Source organism: Oryctolagus cuniculus, chromosome 12 (assembly GCF_964237555.1).
Source record: "Oryctolagus cuniculus chromosome 12, mOryCun1.1, whole genome shotgun sequence".
NCBI classification, from domain to species: Eukaryota; Metazoa; Chordata; class Mammalia; order Lagomorpha; family Leporidae; genus Oryctolagus; species Oryctolagus cuniculus.
Genome location: NC_091443.1, coordinates 53,120,479 through 53,140,558, shown reverse-complemented (window position 1 = coordinate 53,140,558; position 20,080 = coordinate 53,120,479). Strand labels below are relative to the sequence as shown.

At 41.2% G+C, this 20,080-nt stretch overlaps 4 gene segments (V, D, J or C); all 4 read left to right on the top strand.

The window, feature by feature from the left end:
* The first annotated feature begins 673 nt into the window (after positions 1 to 673).
* On the top strand, positions 674 to 1,273 carry LOC100340519 (T cell receptor alpha variable 5-like). The segment is given in 2 exon segments: positions 674 to 737; positions 900 to 1,273. Coding segments are annotated over 2 exon segments (438 nt in total).
* Positions 1,274 to 8,518: 7,245 nt separating this feature from the next.
* Positions 8,519 to 9,075, top strand: LOC100340777 (T cell receptor alpha variable 5-like). The segment is given in 2 exon segments: positions 8,519 to 8,582; positions 8,738 to 9,075. Coding segments are annotated over 2 exon segments (402 nt in total).
* A 4,652-nt stretch (positions 9,076 to 13,727) lies between these two features.
* On the top strand, positions 13,728 to 14,090 carry LOC138844798 (T cell receptor alpha variable 5-like). The segment is given in 1 exon segment: positions 13,728 to 14,090. A coding segment is annotated over 1 exon segment (363 nt).
* A 3,949-nt stretch (positions 14,091 to 18,039) lies between these two features.
* Positions 18,040 to 18,894, top strand: LOC127483850 (T-cell receptor alpha chain V region RL-5-like). The segment is given in 2 exon segments: positions 18,040 to 18,351; positions 18,477 to 18,894. Coding segments are annotated over 2 exon segments (675 nt in total).
* The last annotated feature ends 1,186 nt before the right edge of the window (positions 18,895 to 20,080 follow it).

The following is a 20,080-nucleotide window of genomic DNA, read 5'->3' as shown; positions in this document are numbered from 1 at the left end:
GAAAGAGTTAGAGCTCTTTCATCTGCTGATTCACTCCCCAAATGGCCACAACAGCTGGAGCTGGGCCAATCTGAACCCAGGAGTCAGGATCTTCTTCTGGGTCTTCCACCTGTGTGTAGGGGCCCTAGGAATTGGACCATCCTCTGCAGCTTTCCCAGGCACATTAGCAGGGATTTGTATCAGCAGTGGAGCAGCTGGAACTTGAACCATTGCCTATGTGGGAGGCCAGCCAGGGCTTTAACCTGCTGTGCTACCGTGCTGGCTCCCTCAAATTCTTTTAAAATGACTCAGTAGTGTATTGAGAAGATGAAGTGGAATTCTGGACCCTACATTTTCATTATCTTTGCTTTCTGCTATTCTATAGAACTTCTGATTGGAGACAAACTTGGAACTTGCTTCATGGCCTATTGCTGATTTGTGTATTTTCTCAAAGATATCCATCAGGATGAAAAGATTCTGGTCGGTGGTTTAGTAGTTGAGTGTCTGACCACAAGAGGGCAGAGTGTCTCTGCAGACCCATGGTATAGGACAGGCTCTTTTTGGTTGACTTCTATAGGAGCAGGCTCAAGACAGAAGCAGACGCCTGTGCAGTTGGAAGACCGCTGTGCCTTGGAGCAAAGGAGGAGACATCTGTGATAGACGGAGCTCTCCTGGCTGGATCTCGCAGATCCCGATGGGCAGAACCATGAGGACGCTTGCAGGACCTTTCTTCCTGTTCCTGTGGCTGCAGCTGCACTGTGAGTTGGGAGCTTTTGGGAAAGAGGGAGTTTAGTAAATGTTCATTAGAAGTCTGAAGGAGATGTTGACCTCTTCCAGATTGTCTGAATTACTGTAGAAAAACAATGCAAATTCCGTGGAGTGATAACTTGACGATGCATCTGTCTTCTCCTTTGGCACAGGTGTGAGTGGAGGAGAGACGGTGGAGCAGAGTCCTTCTTTCCTGAGTGTCCAGGAGGGAGACGGCTGTGTTATCAACTGCACTTACACAGACAGTACCTTCAGCTACTTCAGCTGGTATAAGCAAGAACCTGGAGCAGGCCTCCAGTTTCTTATAAGTATTTTCTCAAGTATGGATAAGAAAGAAGAGCAAAGGCTCACCGTCCTCATGAGCAAGAAGGACCAGCGTCTCTCCCTGCACATCGCAGCTGCCCGTCCTGCAGACTCAGCCACCTACTTCTGTGCTGCAGGAGCACAGTGCTCCCCAGGCACCTGCAGCCTCTACCCAAAACCGCAACAAAGGCTAACAACACGCTCAGCTTTTTTTGTCCTTTGAGTTAAGAATTTTTCTAGAGTTATTTTTTATTTGTCTTATTTCAAAAACATCCTTCTAGAAAGTCAACTTCAAAATAACCCAGTAAGTGTTAGGATTTTTGATTGAGCTCCCATTGAGTGTTAATGATCATTGGTTAGAGTTCAAGGCTCTAGGTTTGACCTCATAGTACCATTCAGATTTCTCCCCTCCATGGGCGTCTTGGTAGCAATAGCAGAGAATTCTTTTAGTGACTGAAAGATCCTTTTCTTTCCATAGCAGGATGTATTGATTATAAAATTATTAACTGCATGGTATGGGAAATACAGTAAATAGAAGGTAGAAAATAGATATCTTGTAATCCTGTCATAAAGATACAGCTGGGTGAACATTTAACATTCCTTCCTCATTAAACTTTTATTAAAAATTAAGATAACACAGGCTGGTATTTTGACCTACTTTCATTTAATTTATATCCCAATCTGAGGATATCTCATTTGCTGAATTTTGTAAAAACTTATTTTTCCTGACTCAATACGTCACCATTTTATTTTCATTTGCATAATAGTTTCAGGGTATCCATGCTTTATCTTATATCAAAATTTTATTTCTTTTAAAGGATGACTGAATTGCATTGTACAGATACCCAGCATTTTGTTTATCCAATCATCAGGTGGTGGATGATCTGTGCTGTGATATGATTAGTTTCCTTTGCAAGTAGAGATAATGTAGTAAATGTACAAATCCAGTAGATTGAACACATATAAAGTTGGCCTTAAAGTTTGCTGCACAGATGAAGAAATAAATATTTCTAAAGGTATGCAATGCAATTTGTCATGAAGAATAAATTCAAGCAATCTTTTGGACACAATGTTTACTATAGTGATGGCAGTTAATTGTATAATTTGAAATGTCTTAGAGAGTTGGTTTAAGTGTTCTTACCACAATACGTGATAACCATGTAGATGATTTATATGATGGTGAACTCACTTTGGACATTTCACAATGTGCTCATATTTTGAAGCATTATTTTGTATAGCATGAACAGATACATTTTTCAATGTATAAAATATATAAAAACAATTAAAAAAGGAAAAATAAGTTTTACTTTTGAATTCTTTGGAAATTTAGAGATACTTAGAGCGCTAGCCTTAGGGTTACGATATGAGCCAGCACTTCTCCTTTTCCAAAGGAAAATTGTTCCCTGCTGTCTCAGAGATACATGTGCACTCTAATCACTGCTTTCCTGGTGTTTTGCTCTTGGCCACCTTAGCAGTTCATTCATCTCTATGACCTTGTAGACAAGAATGTCATCTATATTTCAGGATAAAATATTATTTGACTTGGGATGTTAAGTCTGGGTTTATGGTAGATATTTCAGTTAATTATTACAGAGAGTAAATATTGTTATTAAGACCGTGGCTATGAATGCACGCTGCCAATTTCAGAATACTATTTCATACTTAGTCACTTCAGCCATAGAGGCAGTGCACCTAACTTTCTGTGCTTCAGTTTTTTCCTTTGTAAAATGGGAATAAAAAGTGCTCTTCAAAACTGAAAGCTATTATTACTATTTTTCTTTTAAGAAGTTGCCACTGATGCTCTTTCTGGGTTTTCTGTGTTAAGGATGTAATGCTTTTAATTTTTAAAAAAATATTTACTTGTTTATTTATTTGAAAGGCAGGGTTAGAAAGAGAGAGAGAGAGAGAGAGAGAGAATCTTCCATCCATTGGTATACTTCCCAAATGGCCACACAGGCCTGGGCAGGGCCAGGCTGAAGCCAGGAGCCAGGAGCTTCTTCCAGGTCTCCCGTGTGAGTGCAGGGGCCTAGGCAGTTGGGCTGTCTTCCACTGCTTTCCCAGGGACATTAGTAGGGAGCTGAAATGGAAGTGGAGCAGCTGGGACGTGAACTAGCACTCATGTTGGTTGCCAGTGTCACAGGTGTCAGCTTAACCCACTGTACCACAACGTGGGCCCCCAATGCTTTTGACTTTTGTTACTAGGTCTTCATGTGTCTGATAACAGCAGGGTTTTGAAAATGATCCTCTTTTTTCCTTCACACTATTCGTAGGCACTGATTAATGAGGCATTTTCCTATTTTCTTAATTAATTTTTCTGACAGTGGCAATGGAAATGTTAGACATATTGAATATTTTTGAATTTCAGGGTTGCAATGTTTTGTTCATGAAGATTTGTTGGGTTGTTACAGCAATGGGCCTAAATGAATAAAACTCACCAATGACAATAGACTTTTCTTGACCGTGGCGCCTCTGAGATTGAAGGGAAGGGTAGAAATAGCACTCTCAGCTCTAGTCTGCCCTGGGTTACTCCCACAGGGGAACCTCTATGTATGCATGTGTGTGAGTGTGCATGTGTGTGTGTGTGTGTTTGCAAATAGGTGTGGTTCTCTCTGTGTCTCTGTCTCAGTTTGTATGCCCTATTAGTGTGAAGAAAAGGAGAATGGAAGTGAGTTAATTAACCTTGGTTAGCATGTGATGTGAACTGGGAATATTGCCAGGTGCATTTCACAGATCACCTCTTTTGAGTCCCAAGGCATCTTTAAAAACATGGGATCATTCAAAGATTTTAGTTGCACTTGAAACCATTTTTAGATAATTTAAACTGAGAGGTAAACTAAATTATTAGCAGAATTTAGATATGGTTACTGATAGTGATGAAGTAGCTTATAAGGTTTAACTATGTTTGCACAAAATCAGGACAAATGTATTTTGAAAATGCCATTTGAAGGCTCTTGAGATTCACAAGAAAGAACCCTAAACTAGGGGTCGGGAGCTTGGACAGAAGTGCACTGAGTCAGATCCCTTTTAGTGCAGGGCACACGGGCATGAAACTCCAGCAGGAAGCACAAGACTTTCAGGGCTTAGGAGTCACAATTTGGAGTTTGGTCTTCCAGAGTAGTTAGGACTGAGAGAGCAGATTCAGGACATAACTAGCCCACGGAGCTAGTAGTCTGATGTCTATGTGTTACCCACCTTGGTTCATTCCTGATCTGTGTAAGTCAGCACAAGATGCCTGGAAGGAAGGTGGAAGATGACATCTGGAAAGCTAGAAGAGAAAACAGATTTTAGCAGGTGCCCTTCATTAGATAGACTTTGGAAATCAATTGTTCCCAATTGTTAGGGGTTTGGTTCACAGGTTGGACTTTCTAATGAAATCCTGATAGTACCATATGTGGGGCAGGGATTTTTTTTGGTTCAGTGGTTAAGATGTTTCTTGTGATGGCTGCATCCCCTATCAGTCTGCTCCTGATTCCAGCTGCCTGGTGATGTGCACCCTAGGAGGCATCAGGTGCTGGCTGTAGTAATTGGGTTTCTATCACCAACTTCAGAGATTTGGATTGAGTTCCTGGCTCACGGCATCATCTTGAATCAGCCCTGGCTGTAGTAGGCATTTAGGAGTGAACCAGTCAAAGACATGGAATCAGCTTAGGGCTCCATCAGTGATTGAATGGGTAAAGACAATGTGGTATAGGTAGACAATGGAAGGTTATACATTCATAAAAGGAATGAAGTTTTGCCAGTTGTAGCAGAATGGATGGAACCAGAGGAAATTATGTTATATGAAATAAGCCAGACGCAGAAAGAAATTCTGCGTGCTCCCTCATATGTGATGGCAAAAAAAGTGTTCAATTAAAACGTGTAGATCAGTGATTATTAGAGGCTAGGAAGTTGAGAGAGGATATGAAGGAGATAGCAGTAGGTTAGCCAACAGGTACCAAAATACAGTCAGACAGAAATAGTAATGGCTAGTGTTCTGAAGCACGGTAGGGTGACTATAGTTCACCATAGTATATATTTCATGAAGAAGTGGAAGAGATGACTGTGAAGGCTACAAACAAAATAAGTAAAGAGATATAAATGTAACTGCTCTGTTTTCTCAGTACCTGATGTGTACTGTGTTGAGAAATCATGCTGTCTCTTATAAATATGAGCTAATGCTGGCAAAATATTTAAAAGATCATGGGTCAAAGCAAGAGCAGGAGAGATGCAACTGGAATATATCAGAATAATCTTTTATGGGGATTATTATCCATGAAGGATGGAAGAATTATAATTCTGAAATGAAAATTTTAATATATGCATTTAATGTATATACATTTACATATATTTTGAAGTATGTGCATATATTTCTATATTAAGAATATGATTCTGCAGGATCAGTCTTCTGATACAAAAGGTATGCAATGTAGATGAAGAAGTAGAATAAATATCTTCAGTCCTGGAAACACATGGGTTTAAATCCTAGGGAGGGTATTTTGCTTCTAATGTTGAGTCAGACTAGATTCCCTTGGGAGTAGATTTCTCATGGTCACATTCTCATGTCTTTTCCCAGATTTATTTCTGCTGAAATGGAAGAGAAAGAGCCAAGATATTAACATACATGAGATATGGTTTGGAGAGGGAATTTAAAAGAGTGAAGAATGGCCTCCTAGGTGGATATTCTGAACAATGATTTGAGACAAACACTATAAAATTGAGGAAAATGTTTTTGGGTCTGTATTCTGAGTTGGCTGTACTCAAGGCAACAGGAGTAGGGGAGGTGACACTACTACAACTTGTTCAGTAGTCATATCGAGGAAAAGCCACTCACTTTGATATTACAAAATACAAATCCTTAGGGAAGAGACATTGCTTTTATCTATGGCTTGATGTTTCTTAAGAGCTTATGTACTTTTTTAGGTCACTATTTGGTGACCACATATCCATAATCCGTTCTTCCAGAAGAAAGGACTTCAGAGTACATGAAAGACCACAATCTGCAAGATAAACTCTTCCCTTTGGTTACTTTAATACCATTTATTCATGGAAGTGTCCCCCTCTTTTCCTTTACTCCATAATTTAAGCATTTTAACGGAAGGACTGATCCTGTATTGACCTTGGCACTAGCAATTTCCTAGGAATGGTAAGATCAGGAATGTCACACACATGGAGGAGCGTGCACCTGACATACACTGCAAAGCTCTCTCTCCCACTATAGTCATGTGCTTCAACATCACCTGTAGAGTCTGTTTTTGTCTTTAGAGCTGAAGAAAGATGACTGATTTGGTTGAGTGAGTCTCTGGCCTATTTAAACAGTGAGGGAGGTATGAGTTGGAAGGATTTTACTTTCAATTACTTAGTGGACTCAATAGAATTTCCCTGATTTCAAATATGTGGTCCTGTTATTAAATAAACATGAAAAACCTGCCTCATCAAATCGACTTAAATATCTTAGTAGTGTGCCTAGAAGATGAAGTGGAATTCTGAACCTGACATTTATATTATGTTTGCTTTCTGTTAATCTGGATCACTTCTGATTGGAACTTACTTTACTTGACATAGTGCTATTCTTTTGTAGTTTTCCAGAGGCATATAATGATACTATCAGATCTGGCTCACATACAAAATCTACCAACCACAGATGCTGGCGAGGATGTGGGGAAAAAGGGACACTAACCCACTGTTTGTGAGAATGCAAACTTGTAAAGCCACTATGGAAGCCAGTCTGAGATTCCTCAGAAACCTGAATATAACCCTACCATTCAACCCAGCCATACCACTCCTTGGAATTTACCCAAAGGAAATTAAATTGGCAAATAAAAGAGCCATCTACACCTCAATGTTTATTGCAGCTCAATTCACAATAGCTAAGACCTGGAATCAATCCAAATGCCCATCAACAGTAGACTGGATGAAGAAATTATGGGATATGTACTCTATAGAATACTATACAGAGGAAAAAAATGAAATCCGGTCATTTGCAACAAAATGGAGGAATCTGGAAAACATCATGCTGACTGAAATAAGCCAGTCCCAAAGGCACAAATATCATATGTTCTCCCTGATTGGTGACAACTAACTGAGCACCAAAAAGGAAACCTGTTGAAGTGAAATGGACACTATGAGAAATGGTGACTTGATCAGCTCTTGTCCTGACTGTTGATGAACAACTTAATACTTTATCCCTTTTAGTTTTTTTTGTTCTACTTAATACTATTGGTTGAACTCTTTAATTGACACACAATTATTCTTAGGCCTTTACATTTAACTGAAAAATGATCTCTGTTAAATATAAGGGTGGGAATAAGAGAGGGAGAAGATGTATAATTTGGGACAAGCTCAATTGGACTTGCTCCAAATGGTAGAGTTAGAATTGTGCCAGGGGATTCCAATTCAATCCCATAAAGGTGGCATGTACCAATGCCATCTCACCTGTCCAAGTGATCAATTTCAGTTCACAATTGATCATAATGATAGGTCTAAGAGTCAAAGGGATCACATAAACAAGACTAGTGTCTGCTAATACTAACTGATAGAATTCAAAAGGGAGAGAATGATCCAACAAGGGAAGTAGGATACACTGCAGTCTCATAGAATGGCAGATGTCCTAAACAGCACTCTGGCCTCAGAATCAGCCCTTAAGGCATTGGATCTGGCTGAAGAGCCCATGAGAGTATTATAGGCATGGAAAGCCAAGACACTCTAGCAAAATAAAAAAATACCTAAATGAAAGATCTCTGCAAGTAGGATCCCAGTGGAAAGAATGGGCCATCAAAGAAGGAGGTACCTTTCTCTGAAGGGAGGAGAGAACTTCCACCTTGTCTAAATAAGGTCAGAGTTGGCGAACTCAAAAGGCTTCCATAGCCTTGGCAACTCATGACAAGAGCCTAGGGAGATTACTGATGCCATAAACAAGAGTGTCAATTTGTTAAGTCAACAACAGGAGTCACTGTGCACGTACTCCTCATGTAGGATCTCTGTCCTTAATGTGTTGTTCAATGTGAATTAATGCTAAAACTAGTACTCAAACAGTATTTTACACTTTATGTTTCTGTGTGGGTGTAAACTGATGAAATCTTTACTTAATATTGATCTCCTGTATATAAAGAGAATTGAAAATGAATCTTGATGTGGATGGAATGGGAGAGGGTGCCGGAGATGGGAGGGTTGCAGGTGGGAGGGAAGTTATGGGGGGTGGGGGAAAGGCCATTGTAATCCATAAGCTGTACTTTGGAAATTTAAATTTATTAAATAAAAGTGAAAAAAAGATCAGATTTCGTCACAGGGTTTAGCAGTTGGGATCTGACCACAAGAGGGCAGAGTGTCTCTGTTAATGCACAATATGGGACAGGCTGTTTGGTTGACTTCTTAAAGCAGATTAAACACAGAAACAGATGCCTTTGTAGTGAGTTTAAGAAATCTCTGCTTTGGAGGAAAGGAAGACACAACTGACAGACGGAGCTCTCCTGGCTGGAGCTCGCAGGTCCCGATGGGCAGAACCATGAGGGCGCTTGCAGGACCTTTCTTCCTGTTCCTGTGGCTGCAGCTGCACTGTGAGTTGGGAGCTTTGGGGAAGAGGGTGCTTGGAAAATGTTCATTAGAAGTCTGAGGAGGCTGGCCTCTTCCAGATTGCCTGAAATAATGTGAGGAAACAATGTTATCTCTAGGGAATATTGGCCTGATGATTTTTCTGACTTCTGTTTTGCAGGTGTGAGTAGAGGAGAGACGGTGGAGCAGAGTCCTTCTTTCTTGAGTGTCCAGGAGGGAGATGGCTGTGTTATCAACTGCACTTACACAGACAGTGCCTCCGACTACTTCTATTGGTATAAGCAAGAACCTGGAGCAGGTCTCCAGTTCCTTATAAGTATTCTCTCAAATGCGGATAAGAAAGAAGAGCAAAGGCTCACTGTCCTCATGAGCAAGAAGGACAAACATCTCTCCCTGCACATCGCAGCTGCTCGTCCTGCAGACTCAGCCACCTACTTCTGTGCTGCAAGAGCACAGTGCTCCCCATGCACCTGCAGCCTCTACTCAAACCCGCAGTGAGGGCTGAAGGCATCTCATCTGTTGTTGCTGTTGGCGATTGGGATTTTCTGTATTTTAAAAATGTATGGATGTTTTAAAACATGTTTCAAGAATTTCAGCTTCTAAATGACCAAATAAGCTTTAGAATATTTGAATGAATCTGTGTCAAAAGTTTGTGATTTGTAGTTAAATCATAAGGCTGTAGGGTTGACCTAACTGGTGCCCTACAGAATTCTCCCTCCCATGGACACCTGAAATGATGGTCTGAGTATTCTCTTCCAGACAGAAAGTTCTCTGTCTTTTCATAATCCAATTTATTATCATTCAGAGTCTGAAATTATTAACTGCATGGTATGTGAGTACTGTCAATATAGTGTTTAAGGTTAAAATGTCTTGGAATACTGTCATACAAATAAATCATGGCTAGCATTTGGTATTTCTTTTTTGTTAAAATAGTATTACAAATCAAGATCACCAGACTAGTATTTTGAGTCATTGCCCACTGAATATGAAGTCCTAACCTGAGCATCTCACATTTGCTGAATCTTATAAATCTCAATGTTTACTGCTTTTACGTCACTATTTTATTTCTCCTGCATTCATTCTCTTTTTTTTTGGGTGAAAGACTATATTTTTCTTCAGGTACATGTAACATTTTACATAGACAACTTCTTAAATATGAGAAATTCTAAATTTTCACCTGCTCTAGGAATAATTTGCTTCAACAATTACATTGCTCTCTTCCTTCAGTTCTTTTTCCTTCGTTGAAGTGCAGAATTTTGACATGGGCCTCATCATCTTTCCATTTTTCTTATCACTTTGAAGAGAAATGTATGTTTCTAAAACAAAAATTAAGGTTTCTTGTAAGTGTGATGATATTGATTTATTAAGCATTCTTCAGGGGCATACAGTGAAGACAGTGTTGTTCTGAAATCGTCTGCAAAGCCAGACACCAGGAAATGTGTTGCTGCAGCAGAGAGAGAACAAGAGAGAGAAAGAGAGAGAGAGAGAGAGAGATCTTCCATCAGCTGATTTACTCCCCAGATGGCTGCAACCACAGTGCAGGGCCAGGCCAAAGCCAGGAGGGAAGAGCTTCATCCGGGTCTCCCACATGGGTTGGAGGGGCCCAAGCACCTGGATCATCTTCCACTGCATTTCTCAGCCATTAGGAGGGAGTTTGATTGGAAGTGGAGCATCCAGGACAGGAGCTGGCGCTCATATGGGATGCTGGCTTTTCAGGCGACTGCTTTACCTGGTTTGCCACAATGCTAACCCCAGCTTGACAGGTTTTACAACAGTGAGCCAGACCTGGAAAGCTTAACAAAGATGAAAGACTAGAGCCTGTGAGATATGAGGGATGAGAGGATAATAGCACTCTTAAATCTAGTCCACACTGGGTTACTCCTATAGTTGAATATTGTGTGCATGTGTATGTGTGGTTCTCTATGTCTCTTAGTTTGCAAGGCTTATGAGATTAGTGGGCATGTGACAGAAAAAAAGAGAGAGGAAGAGAGAGAGTGAGTGAATTAACATGGGTTGACACTTTATGGGAACTGGGAATATTGCCAGGTACAAATCATAGATTACCTCATTTAAGTCCCAAAATGCCTTTTTTTTTTTTTTTCCAAAATGCCTTTGTTAAGTATGGTAGTGTTCAAAGGTTTTGGCTGCAACCAACAAAACTGATTCTGGATAACTTAATTGTGAAAAAATAACTCAGTTATCAGTAGATTTTAGAATTGGCTACTATTAAGTCATGGATTATATTGGTTAATCCATAGTATCACAAAATCAGGGAAAATACATTTAAAATGCCATTTGAAGACTCTGGAGAGCCAGCAGAAAGATGCACAGACTAGGTGGATGTGACACTTGGACCCAAACACGTAGGCCAGATCCACATGCCAGTGCTTGACATGTGGGACGTGGAGCTCAGTAGGAGGTAGATGACTTCCTGGGCCTAAAGTTTGGAGCCTGGTGCTTCTGCGATTCACAGAGTAAGGAGTCTTGAAGTCTTTAGACATTATGCTTGGTTTATTCCTAAAGTGTGTACGTCAGCTCTAGACTCCTAGAGAACAGGTGGGAAACAATCGCTAGAAAGCTGATGGGGCTGGTGTTGTGGCGTAGTGGGCTAAGCCTACACCTGCAGTGCCGGCATCCTATATGGGTGCTGGTTCAAGTCCTGGCTGCTCCACTTCCAGTCCAGCTCTCTGTTATGGCCTGGGAAAGCAGTAGAAGATGGCCCTTGGGCCCCTGTACCCTTGTGGGGGACCTGGAAGAAGCTCCTGGATCCTGGCTTCAGATCGACCCAACTCTGGCCATTGCAGCCATATGGGGAGTGAACCACTGAATGGAAGATTCTCTCTCTCTCTTTCTCTCTCTCTTTCTCTGCCTCTCTGTAACTCTGCCTTTTCTTTGACAGGCAGAGATGGACAGTGAGAGAGAGACAGAGAAAAAGGTCTTCTTTCTGTTGGTTCACCCCCCAAATGACCACTATGGCCGGCGTGCTCCGCTGATCTGAAGCCAGGAGCCAGGTGCTTCCTCCTGGTCTCCCATGCGGGTGCAGGGCCCAAGGACTTGGGCCATTCTCCTCTGCTTTCCTGGGCCACAGCAGAGAGCTGGACTGGAAGAGGAACAACCGGGACAGAACCCAGCACCCCAACCTGGAATAGAACCCAGAGTACCAGCGCCGCAGGTAGAGGATTAGCCAAGTGAGCCACGGCACCGGCCATGTAACTCTGCCTTTCAAATAAATATATAAATCTAAAAAAAAAAAAAAGGCTGAAGGCGAAAATAAATTTTAGCAACTTCCCTAAACTAGATAACGTTTAGAATTCAAGCTCTGCCAGAAGTGACAACTTTGATTCACAACTTGGGCTTTCTAATGAAATGCTGGAGGGATCACAGCTCCAGGGGGTTCAACTGACACAGCAGTTGAAAAGCCACTTGTGATGCTTGTATCCCATATTGGTGGGCCTGGGTTTATGCCCTGGCTTTGCTCCCTATTCCAGCCTCCTGCTAATGTGTACCCCGTGAGGCTTCAGGTGATGTTCAAGAACTTTGCTTCCTGCCACTGATGTGGTGGTCTTGAATTGAGTTCTGGGGTCCTGGTTTTGTCCTGGCTCAGCCATGGCTGTTGTGGGCTTTTGCGGGAGTGAATAAGGAGACAAAATCTCTCTCTGTGTCTCTGGTTTCTTTCTGCCAGAAAGACCCAAGATATTAAAACAAATGAGACATATTTGGAGAGAGATTTTAAAGGAGTAAAGGCTGTTATCATAGGTAGATAGTTCAAGCAATGATTGGAGACCAAATACAATCTAGGAAAAAGCTTTTGCATCTGGACTCTGAGTCGGCAGTGTCCAAAAAGCTGGAAGGGGTAATTCTATTATATATTATTCTGTAGTCATATTTGAGGAGCAGTTACCAACTTTGTTATTAGGAAATACAAACACGTCTGAAGACACGTATGTGTTTGCCTTATATCCATCTATGGTGTGATGTTAGATCAAAACCTGGCAATAATTAAACCACATATCAAGAGTCTCAGATAATCTGTTCTTCCAGAAAAAAAAAAAGATTTTAGAGTCACATCAGATTTGTCATCACAATCCACAAGGTCAATTCTTCCCTTGGATGTACTAATACTATTCATTCACAGTAGGTCAGGCCCCTCTTGTCTACTCTACTCTATAATTTAGTCATTTTTACTAAAGGATCGTTCCTGTGTTGGTCTATGGCACTGTCAGTTTCTTGGGATAAGATCAGGAGCACACCCACACTTGGAGTTCCAGAGCTGCAGTAGCATCATCTGACATACGTAGCCAGATTCTCGCTAGTGCTACAGTCTTTGTACTTAAATATCACCTGTAGAAAGAGTTTTTCTTAGTAGAGCTGAACCAAGACGGTTGATTTAACTGAGGGATTCCCCGGCCAATTTAAGAAGTTGGGTTGGGAAGAGGAGGAAAGATTTTATATTTTACATTTCAGCTACTTCATGGACTCACTTGTAGTGTTTTCTTTATTTCAAATAGGCTAACTCTGTTGTTGGATAAATGTGGAAAGCTTATAACTCCAAATTAATTTAAAATATCTCACTAATGTCTGAGAAGATGAGGTGGAATTCTGAGACACAGATTTTAGTATGTTTTGTGCCAATATTAATTATTTTCTGATTGAGGACACACTTAGAACTTACTGTATTAGACCTGTTGATTATTTGTGTAATCTATCAAAGACACAGGATGATAAAATTGAATTTGGTGTCCAAGTATAGGAGTTAGAGATTTTACCACAAGAGGGCAGTGTGTCTCTGCAGACCCATGGTATAGGACAGGCTCTTTTTGGTTGACTTCTATAGGAGCAGGCTCAAGACAGAAGCAGATGCCTGTGCATTTGAAGTCTGCTATGCTTTGGAGCAAAGGAGGAGACCTCTGTGATAGACGGAGCTCTCCTGGCTGGAGATCACCGGTTCTCATGGGCAGAACCATGAGGACGCTTGCAGGACCTTTCTTCCTGTTCCTGTGGCTGCAGCTGCACTGTGAGTTGGGAGCTTTTGGGGAAGAGGGTGCTTGGAAAATGTTCATTAGAAGTCTGAGGAGGCTGGCCTCTTCCAGATTGCCTGAAATAATGTGATGAAAAATAATGCAATCTCCGGGAGTGATGATCTGACAATCATGTCTGACTTCTCCTTTGGCACAGGTGTGAGTGGAGGAGAGACGGTGGAGCAGAGTCCTTCTTTCCTGAGTGTCCGGGAGGGAGACACCTGTGTTATCAACTGCACTTACACAGACAGTGCCACCTCCTACTTCTTTTGGTATAAGCGAGAACCTGGAGCAGGTCTCCAGTTCCTTATAAACATTCTCTCAAATGTGGATAAGAAAGAAGAGCAAAGGCTCACCGTCCTCATGAGCAAGAAGGACAAACATCTCTCCCTGCACATTGCAGCTGCCCGTCCTGCAGACTCAGCCACCTACTTCTGTGCTGCAAGAGCACAGTGCTCCCCAGGCACCTGCAGCCTCTACTCAAACCCGCAGTGAGGGCTGAAGGCATCTCATCTGTTGTTGCTGTTGGCGATGGGGATTTTCTGTAGTTTAATATAAGGACATTCTAAAAAAACACTCCAGTGTGAGTATCACAAAGTTGAATATTTGAGAAAAAAATTGACTGGCTGTGAAATTACCAATGAGTAAAAAATAAAGTAAATCAAGTACCTCACGTGATTTTGGATCAAACTAATTAAATCTTGAAGTTCTTAGTAAAAAGGTTAATGTGTATTAATTAAGTAACTGCACAGGGAAGGATTTGTGAGCTTAAAAATAGTGGAAGAAATTCAGAGAAAATTAAAAGGTTCCATATCTAAATGTTAAGAGCAAAATCATTTTGAAATAAATACCTAAATTACATCAAAATGACTGTTGTTATTTTGTCAGTAATTTGACAATTGGTTTGTGATTTTCCTAAATAATTTTATTTTCATAGATGAAAATGAACATGAATATCCAGATAACAGTTCACATGGTATGATGAGGCAATTTGAAAAATCACATTATTCACAAAGAAATGGAAAATTCTTACAGCTATTGATATTGCCAAAAATGTATATAAATATCTTTCAAACCCGATTTTGGAATCCCTGTAATGCTAGTTTGAAACAAGGGTGCTTGGTGTAGTTAGTCGGCCTAGAGGTTAATCCGTAGGTTTAGATGTCTGTGCTTGATGCCCATCTCTGGCTCCTGAGTCCAGCTTCCTGTCAATGCAGAGTGGGTGTCAGCCATATTGGCTCAAGCAGCTTGGTCCCTGCTATTCATGAGTTCTTGGTTCCTGGCTTATGGCCCAGCTCCAGCTATAGGAGGCATCTGAGGACTCAATCAGTGGATAGGATGTCATTCTCTCTCTCTCTCTCTCTTTCTCTCTCTCTCTCTCACTCTCTGTCTTTCTGCTTCTCAAATTAAAAAGAGAAATTTGCAAAGCATGCAGTGATGGTGGCAAACTCTGGTGGGAGGGTACATTTGTTAGCCACTTTGGAAGTAACTAAAATACATGATTTAGTAATCTAAAAATACTCATTTAAATTATCGTATTGTTTTCTTTGATTAACATTAATACCTGTAAATTTATGGGGTATACTAAAATATTTCAATACTTATGCACAGTATAAGCCAATCAACCCATGCAACTAGCACTTCTATTTTCTTATCATTTCTTTGTGTTTGGAGCCTACCAGTTCTTTTTTTTTTTAAATTTTTTAACTTTTATTTTATTTTTTAACTTTTATTTAATAAATATAAATTTCCAAAGTACAACTTTTGGATTATAGTGGCTTTCCCCCCCATAATCTCCCTCCCACTTGCAACCATCCCATCTCCCACTCCCTCTCCCATCCCATTCTTCATCAAAATTCATTTTCAATTATCTTTATATACAGAAGATCAACTTAGTATGTACTAAGTAGAGACTTCAACAGATTGCACCCACACAGATACACAAAGTATAAAGTTCTGTTTGAGTACTAGTTATACTGTTAATTCACATAGTACAACACATTAGGGACAGGTACCTCCTTCTTTGATTGCCTGTTCTCTGCTGGGATCTCACTCATGGAGATCTTTCATTTAGGTCACTTTTTTGCCAGAGTGTCTTGGCTTTCCATGCCTGAAATATTCTCTTGGGGTTTTTAGCCAGATCCGAATGCCTTAAGGTCTGATTCTGAGGCCAGAGTGCTGTTTAGGACATCTGCCATTCTATGAGTCTGCTGTGTATTCCACTTCCCATATTGGATTGTTCTCTCCTTTTTAATTATACCAGTTATTATTAGTAGACACTAGTCTTGCTTATGTGATCCATTTGACCCCCAATCCTATCATTATGAGCAATTGTGAACTGAAATTGATCACTTTGACCAGTAAGATGTCATTGGTACATGCCACCTTTGATGGGATTGAATTGGAATCCCCTGGCATGTTTCTAACCCTCCCATTAAGGGCAAGTCTGATTGAGCATGTGCTGAACTGTACATCTCTTCCCTCTCTTATTCCCACTCTTATATTTAACAGGGATCACTTTTCAGTTAAATTTAAATGCCTAAGAATAATTATGTGTTAATTAAAGAGTTCAACCAAACTTGCATACCAGGGATAAACCTGCAGCTGGTGTGGGGTGAGTGAGCTTTCTGAAGTATTGTTGAATTTGATTAGCTAGTTAGTTGTTGAGAGTCTTTTTCTGAATATTTAAAAAATATGTATGCATAATTTCCAGTCTTTTCTCTTATGGCTTAGGATTCGTTACAAAAGTTCAATGTTCTTTCATACTATGAGATCGTCACATAGCATTTCCCAATGATTTCTTCTGTTTTTTGTTTAACTTTTCCTGATTGGGTTTAGGAATTCATTTTTTACATTTAATGAATGTATTTTGTGTGTCTTCATCCTAATAGACAATACCTGGTATTCAGCCATTAGCTCTTTCTTCCATAATGGTTTACATAACATAAATATATATGCATTGGTCTGCTTCTAGGCTAATAATCTCCTATTTCTGCAGCAAGACCTTTTTACTTACCCCAACTATTTATTCACGAATTTTGGGTTTTACACTATGGCTAGTGGGACCTGCCTAGTCCTGCCCCCGTGTTGAGCACTGGCTGTGCTCTGCTTCCTCTAATTCTTTTGGATGGCATTTGTTTGGCCTCCCTAGTGCATGCTCCTTGAATACTTGAAGGAAGCCCTGGAACTCTCTGCAGTTCTCTCTTGGTGAGCTTTAACTCCTCGTAGCTATTTCTTGGATTCTAGTTGTCATCGTATCCCAGATCCAAACTATCTTCTGAAATCAGAAGGTTTAAGAAATTCACTACTTCCACCTCCCAATTTATTATTATAGAAATGATGTCATCACAAAAACAGTTAGCAATTGTATTTCAGGTAAATTTCTGGATAAACAAATTAAGACACAATTTCAAACCTCTGGATTCCATTTGCTGGTTCTGTCAGGGATTAACTGGACCTGTCACCTTCTGTGAAAGGAAACATTCAATCTGTGAGGAGAGACAACAGAAAACTCTAACCAAAAATAATGATAAACAAATGGAAATACTAACTACCTTGATTTTTTCAGACCACATTGTGTACATGTGTAGAAATATCACACAGTAGCTCAAAAACATGTAAAAGAATATGTAGAAGAGGAATTCAAAAATTAAAAAGGTTTACTGAATATAAAGGCGAGAACTTTAATATATGTACAAAAAGATTTGTCTAGCTAATGCTTTACTCAGTGGCACCTGCAGATTTAAGAAGCCGGGCACATGTGCTTGGTTTTCTGTTGTTAGAAGACATGGAAGAGCAAAGCCGAGAGCATCAGAAGTGAACCTGGGGTTTTGGAAGGTATGTGCCTGAGAGGGGTAAGCTGCTCTGGCCCAGTCAAAAGGAACTTATTTTTATTCTTTGTGGGGTTTATCAAGCACACCAGTGACAGCAATTCTATCATATCATGCCGTCTAAAATGAAGTGGAAAAATTCAAATGGCTTTTTGTTTTGTCAACACTGTTGGACTCTGAGTTACTCTTCCATAATGGAATTATTTTGGGTGGTTTGGATGATTTCAGGATGTTGAGATGCAATTTCAGGTGGAAGGAATTATGTGGTAGAAATTGATGGAGAATTAGTATTTCAGTGCCACATACAGATGACAGCTTTTGGAAATGATTACTGAAAGCTTTCCTTTTTTCAGTCCTAAAAGAAGTTTCACATTATTTTATGTTTTGGAACATCAAAATACAGTTTAACACCAGGCTATGATGCTTGTGTTTTCCAATCCTGAGAGATCATGTGGAAGATCATGTGTACACTGCGTTGTAATGGAGTGTATTTGGTGCATCAGACACATCAAAGGTTTATAGTTACTTTGAGGTAAAACCTTGAAAATACTCCCTTTTAACTTCAAATATACTGGAAAAATGAAGTCAAATGAGAGAACTATGATGCAAGCTGCAGATTCTTGGACTAACCACAAGAGGGCACTTCTTTCTCCAGATGAGGGTAATTTTCATATGGCTTAAGCAGTTTGACAGGTGCATATTTTGTTCACTCTTCATTGTTCCAACTGCTGCAGGGCAGGAAGGCTATCTTTCCAGAGCAGGACTCACCAGGAGTTCCTACCGAGAATCCAGGTTCTGGAACTGGAATGTCACCCTGACATCTGGGGTACAGCCAAGGTTGCCAGGACTTTTTCTTTCTCCCAGCTCACCAGCCATGCTCTCCACGTCTTGCTCAGTGACTGTGGTGGTCCTGCTGCTAACTGTGCGTAAGTGATGTTTTGTTTTTAAATGATTTTCTGTTCCAAGGTCTGTGTGAAGATCTCTAGTCCCACTTGCTCCCAGAACTGTCCTGTTGATACATTCCTAAATAACAACACCTTAATCATTTTAGGAAGGACAAATGGAGACTCAGTGACCCAGACAGAGGGACCCGTTATCCTCTCCGAGGGCTCATCTCTGACCCTGAACTGCAACTACGAAACCAGCTATTCAATGTCCCTTTTCTGGTACGTCCAGTATCTCCATCAGGGTCCTCAGCTCCTGTTGAAAAGTGCAACAGAAAACCAGAGAGTGGAGCATGAAGGTTTTCACGCCACTCTTGTCAAGAAGGACAGCTCCTTCCACCTGCACAAATCCTCACTGCAGCTATCAGACTCAGCTGTGTACTACTGTGCCCTGGAAGACACAGTGAGAGGAACCACAGAGGGAGCCGAGCACAAACCCATAGGCGTGCAGCTGGGGCTGTGGGTGGGCAGCCCTGGGAGGGTCGAGCTAGGTTTCCCTCCAAAGTCATGAGGTGTCTGGGGACACTGGCAGGGAAGGAACAGATTCCAGCTTTGATGTCTCAGGGCTCGGGAGCCCTGGAGTAAGTGAGACTAGGAGTGGGAAGAGAAAATCTAATGTACAGGGGGAGGTCCAGCTATCTGAGAGGATCCTGCTTCCAGTAAAGGTGCCTCTAGTGTTCCAGCAGGTTGAAGATGTTCCCTGGTGTCTGCTGAAGTTTGCAGTGGCTCCCCTGCCAAGAGATTTCTGTATTTGGTCTCTCCTGAGATCTCCTCTTCTCTCGGTCTGGGAGATCTTCGAGGATGTCAACATTTTTGCTAAATATAAGATTTCAGTCCTGTGTGCTCAATTTCCAATTCAGTTCTCTGTTATGGCCTGGGAAAGCATGGAAACTGCTTGAGCCCCTGCACCATCGTGAGAGACCTGAAAGAACCTGCTGGCTCCTGACATCGGACCTGCCCAACTCCTGCTATTGTGGCCATTTGGAGAGTGTACAGCAGATCGAAGATGGTTCTGTCTTTCCCTCTCTCCATCTGTAATTCAATCTCTCAAATGAAAAATAAATCTTTGTTTTTAAAGATTTCTTTATATATTTGGAAGTCAGAGGTACAAAGAGAGAAGAAGAGGCAGAGAGAGAGAGAGAGAGAGAGAGAGAGAGTTCTTCCATCTGCTGATTCACTCACCAATGGGCCTCAACAGCCAGACCTGCGCTATCCGAAGCCAGGAGTCAGGAGATTATTCCAGGTCTCCCACTTGGGTGCAGAGGCCAAGGACTTGGGTCATCTTCTACTGCTTTCTCATGCCATAGCAGAGAGCTGGATCAGAAGTGCAGCAACCGGTACTCGAACTGGCACCCATATGGGATGCCAGCATTGCAGGCAGTGGCTTTACCTGCTACGGCACAGCGCTGGTACAGAAAATATATCTTTAAAAAAGTACCATAAGGTAATGCTTTAGGAACACAATTGCATCATTTTCAATGTAGTATTTAGACAGAGCTGAGAGAACTGGCTAATGAAGCTCAAAAAACATGTCTGAAGTTAGTGAGCAGCTTAGGCTGTCTGCCTAGGATGCCCACATCCCATTCCTCTGAGTCCCTGCTGTTCTGTTTCCAGTCGAGCTTCCTGCTAATGCTCATAGGAGGCAGCAGAAGGTGCCCCAAGTCCTTGGGCCCCTCCACATGGTAGGAGACCTGGGTGGAGTTCCTGGCTC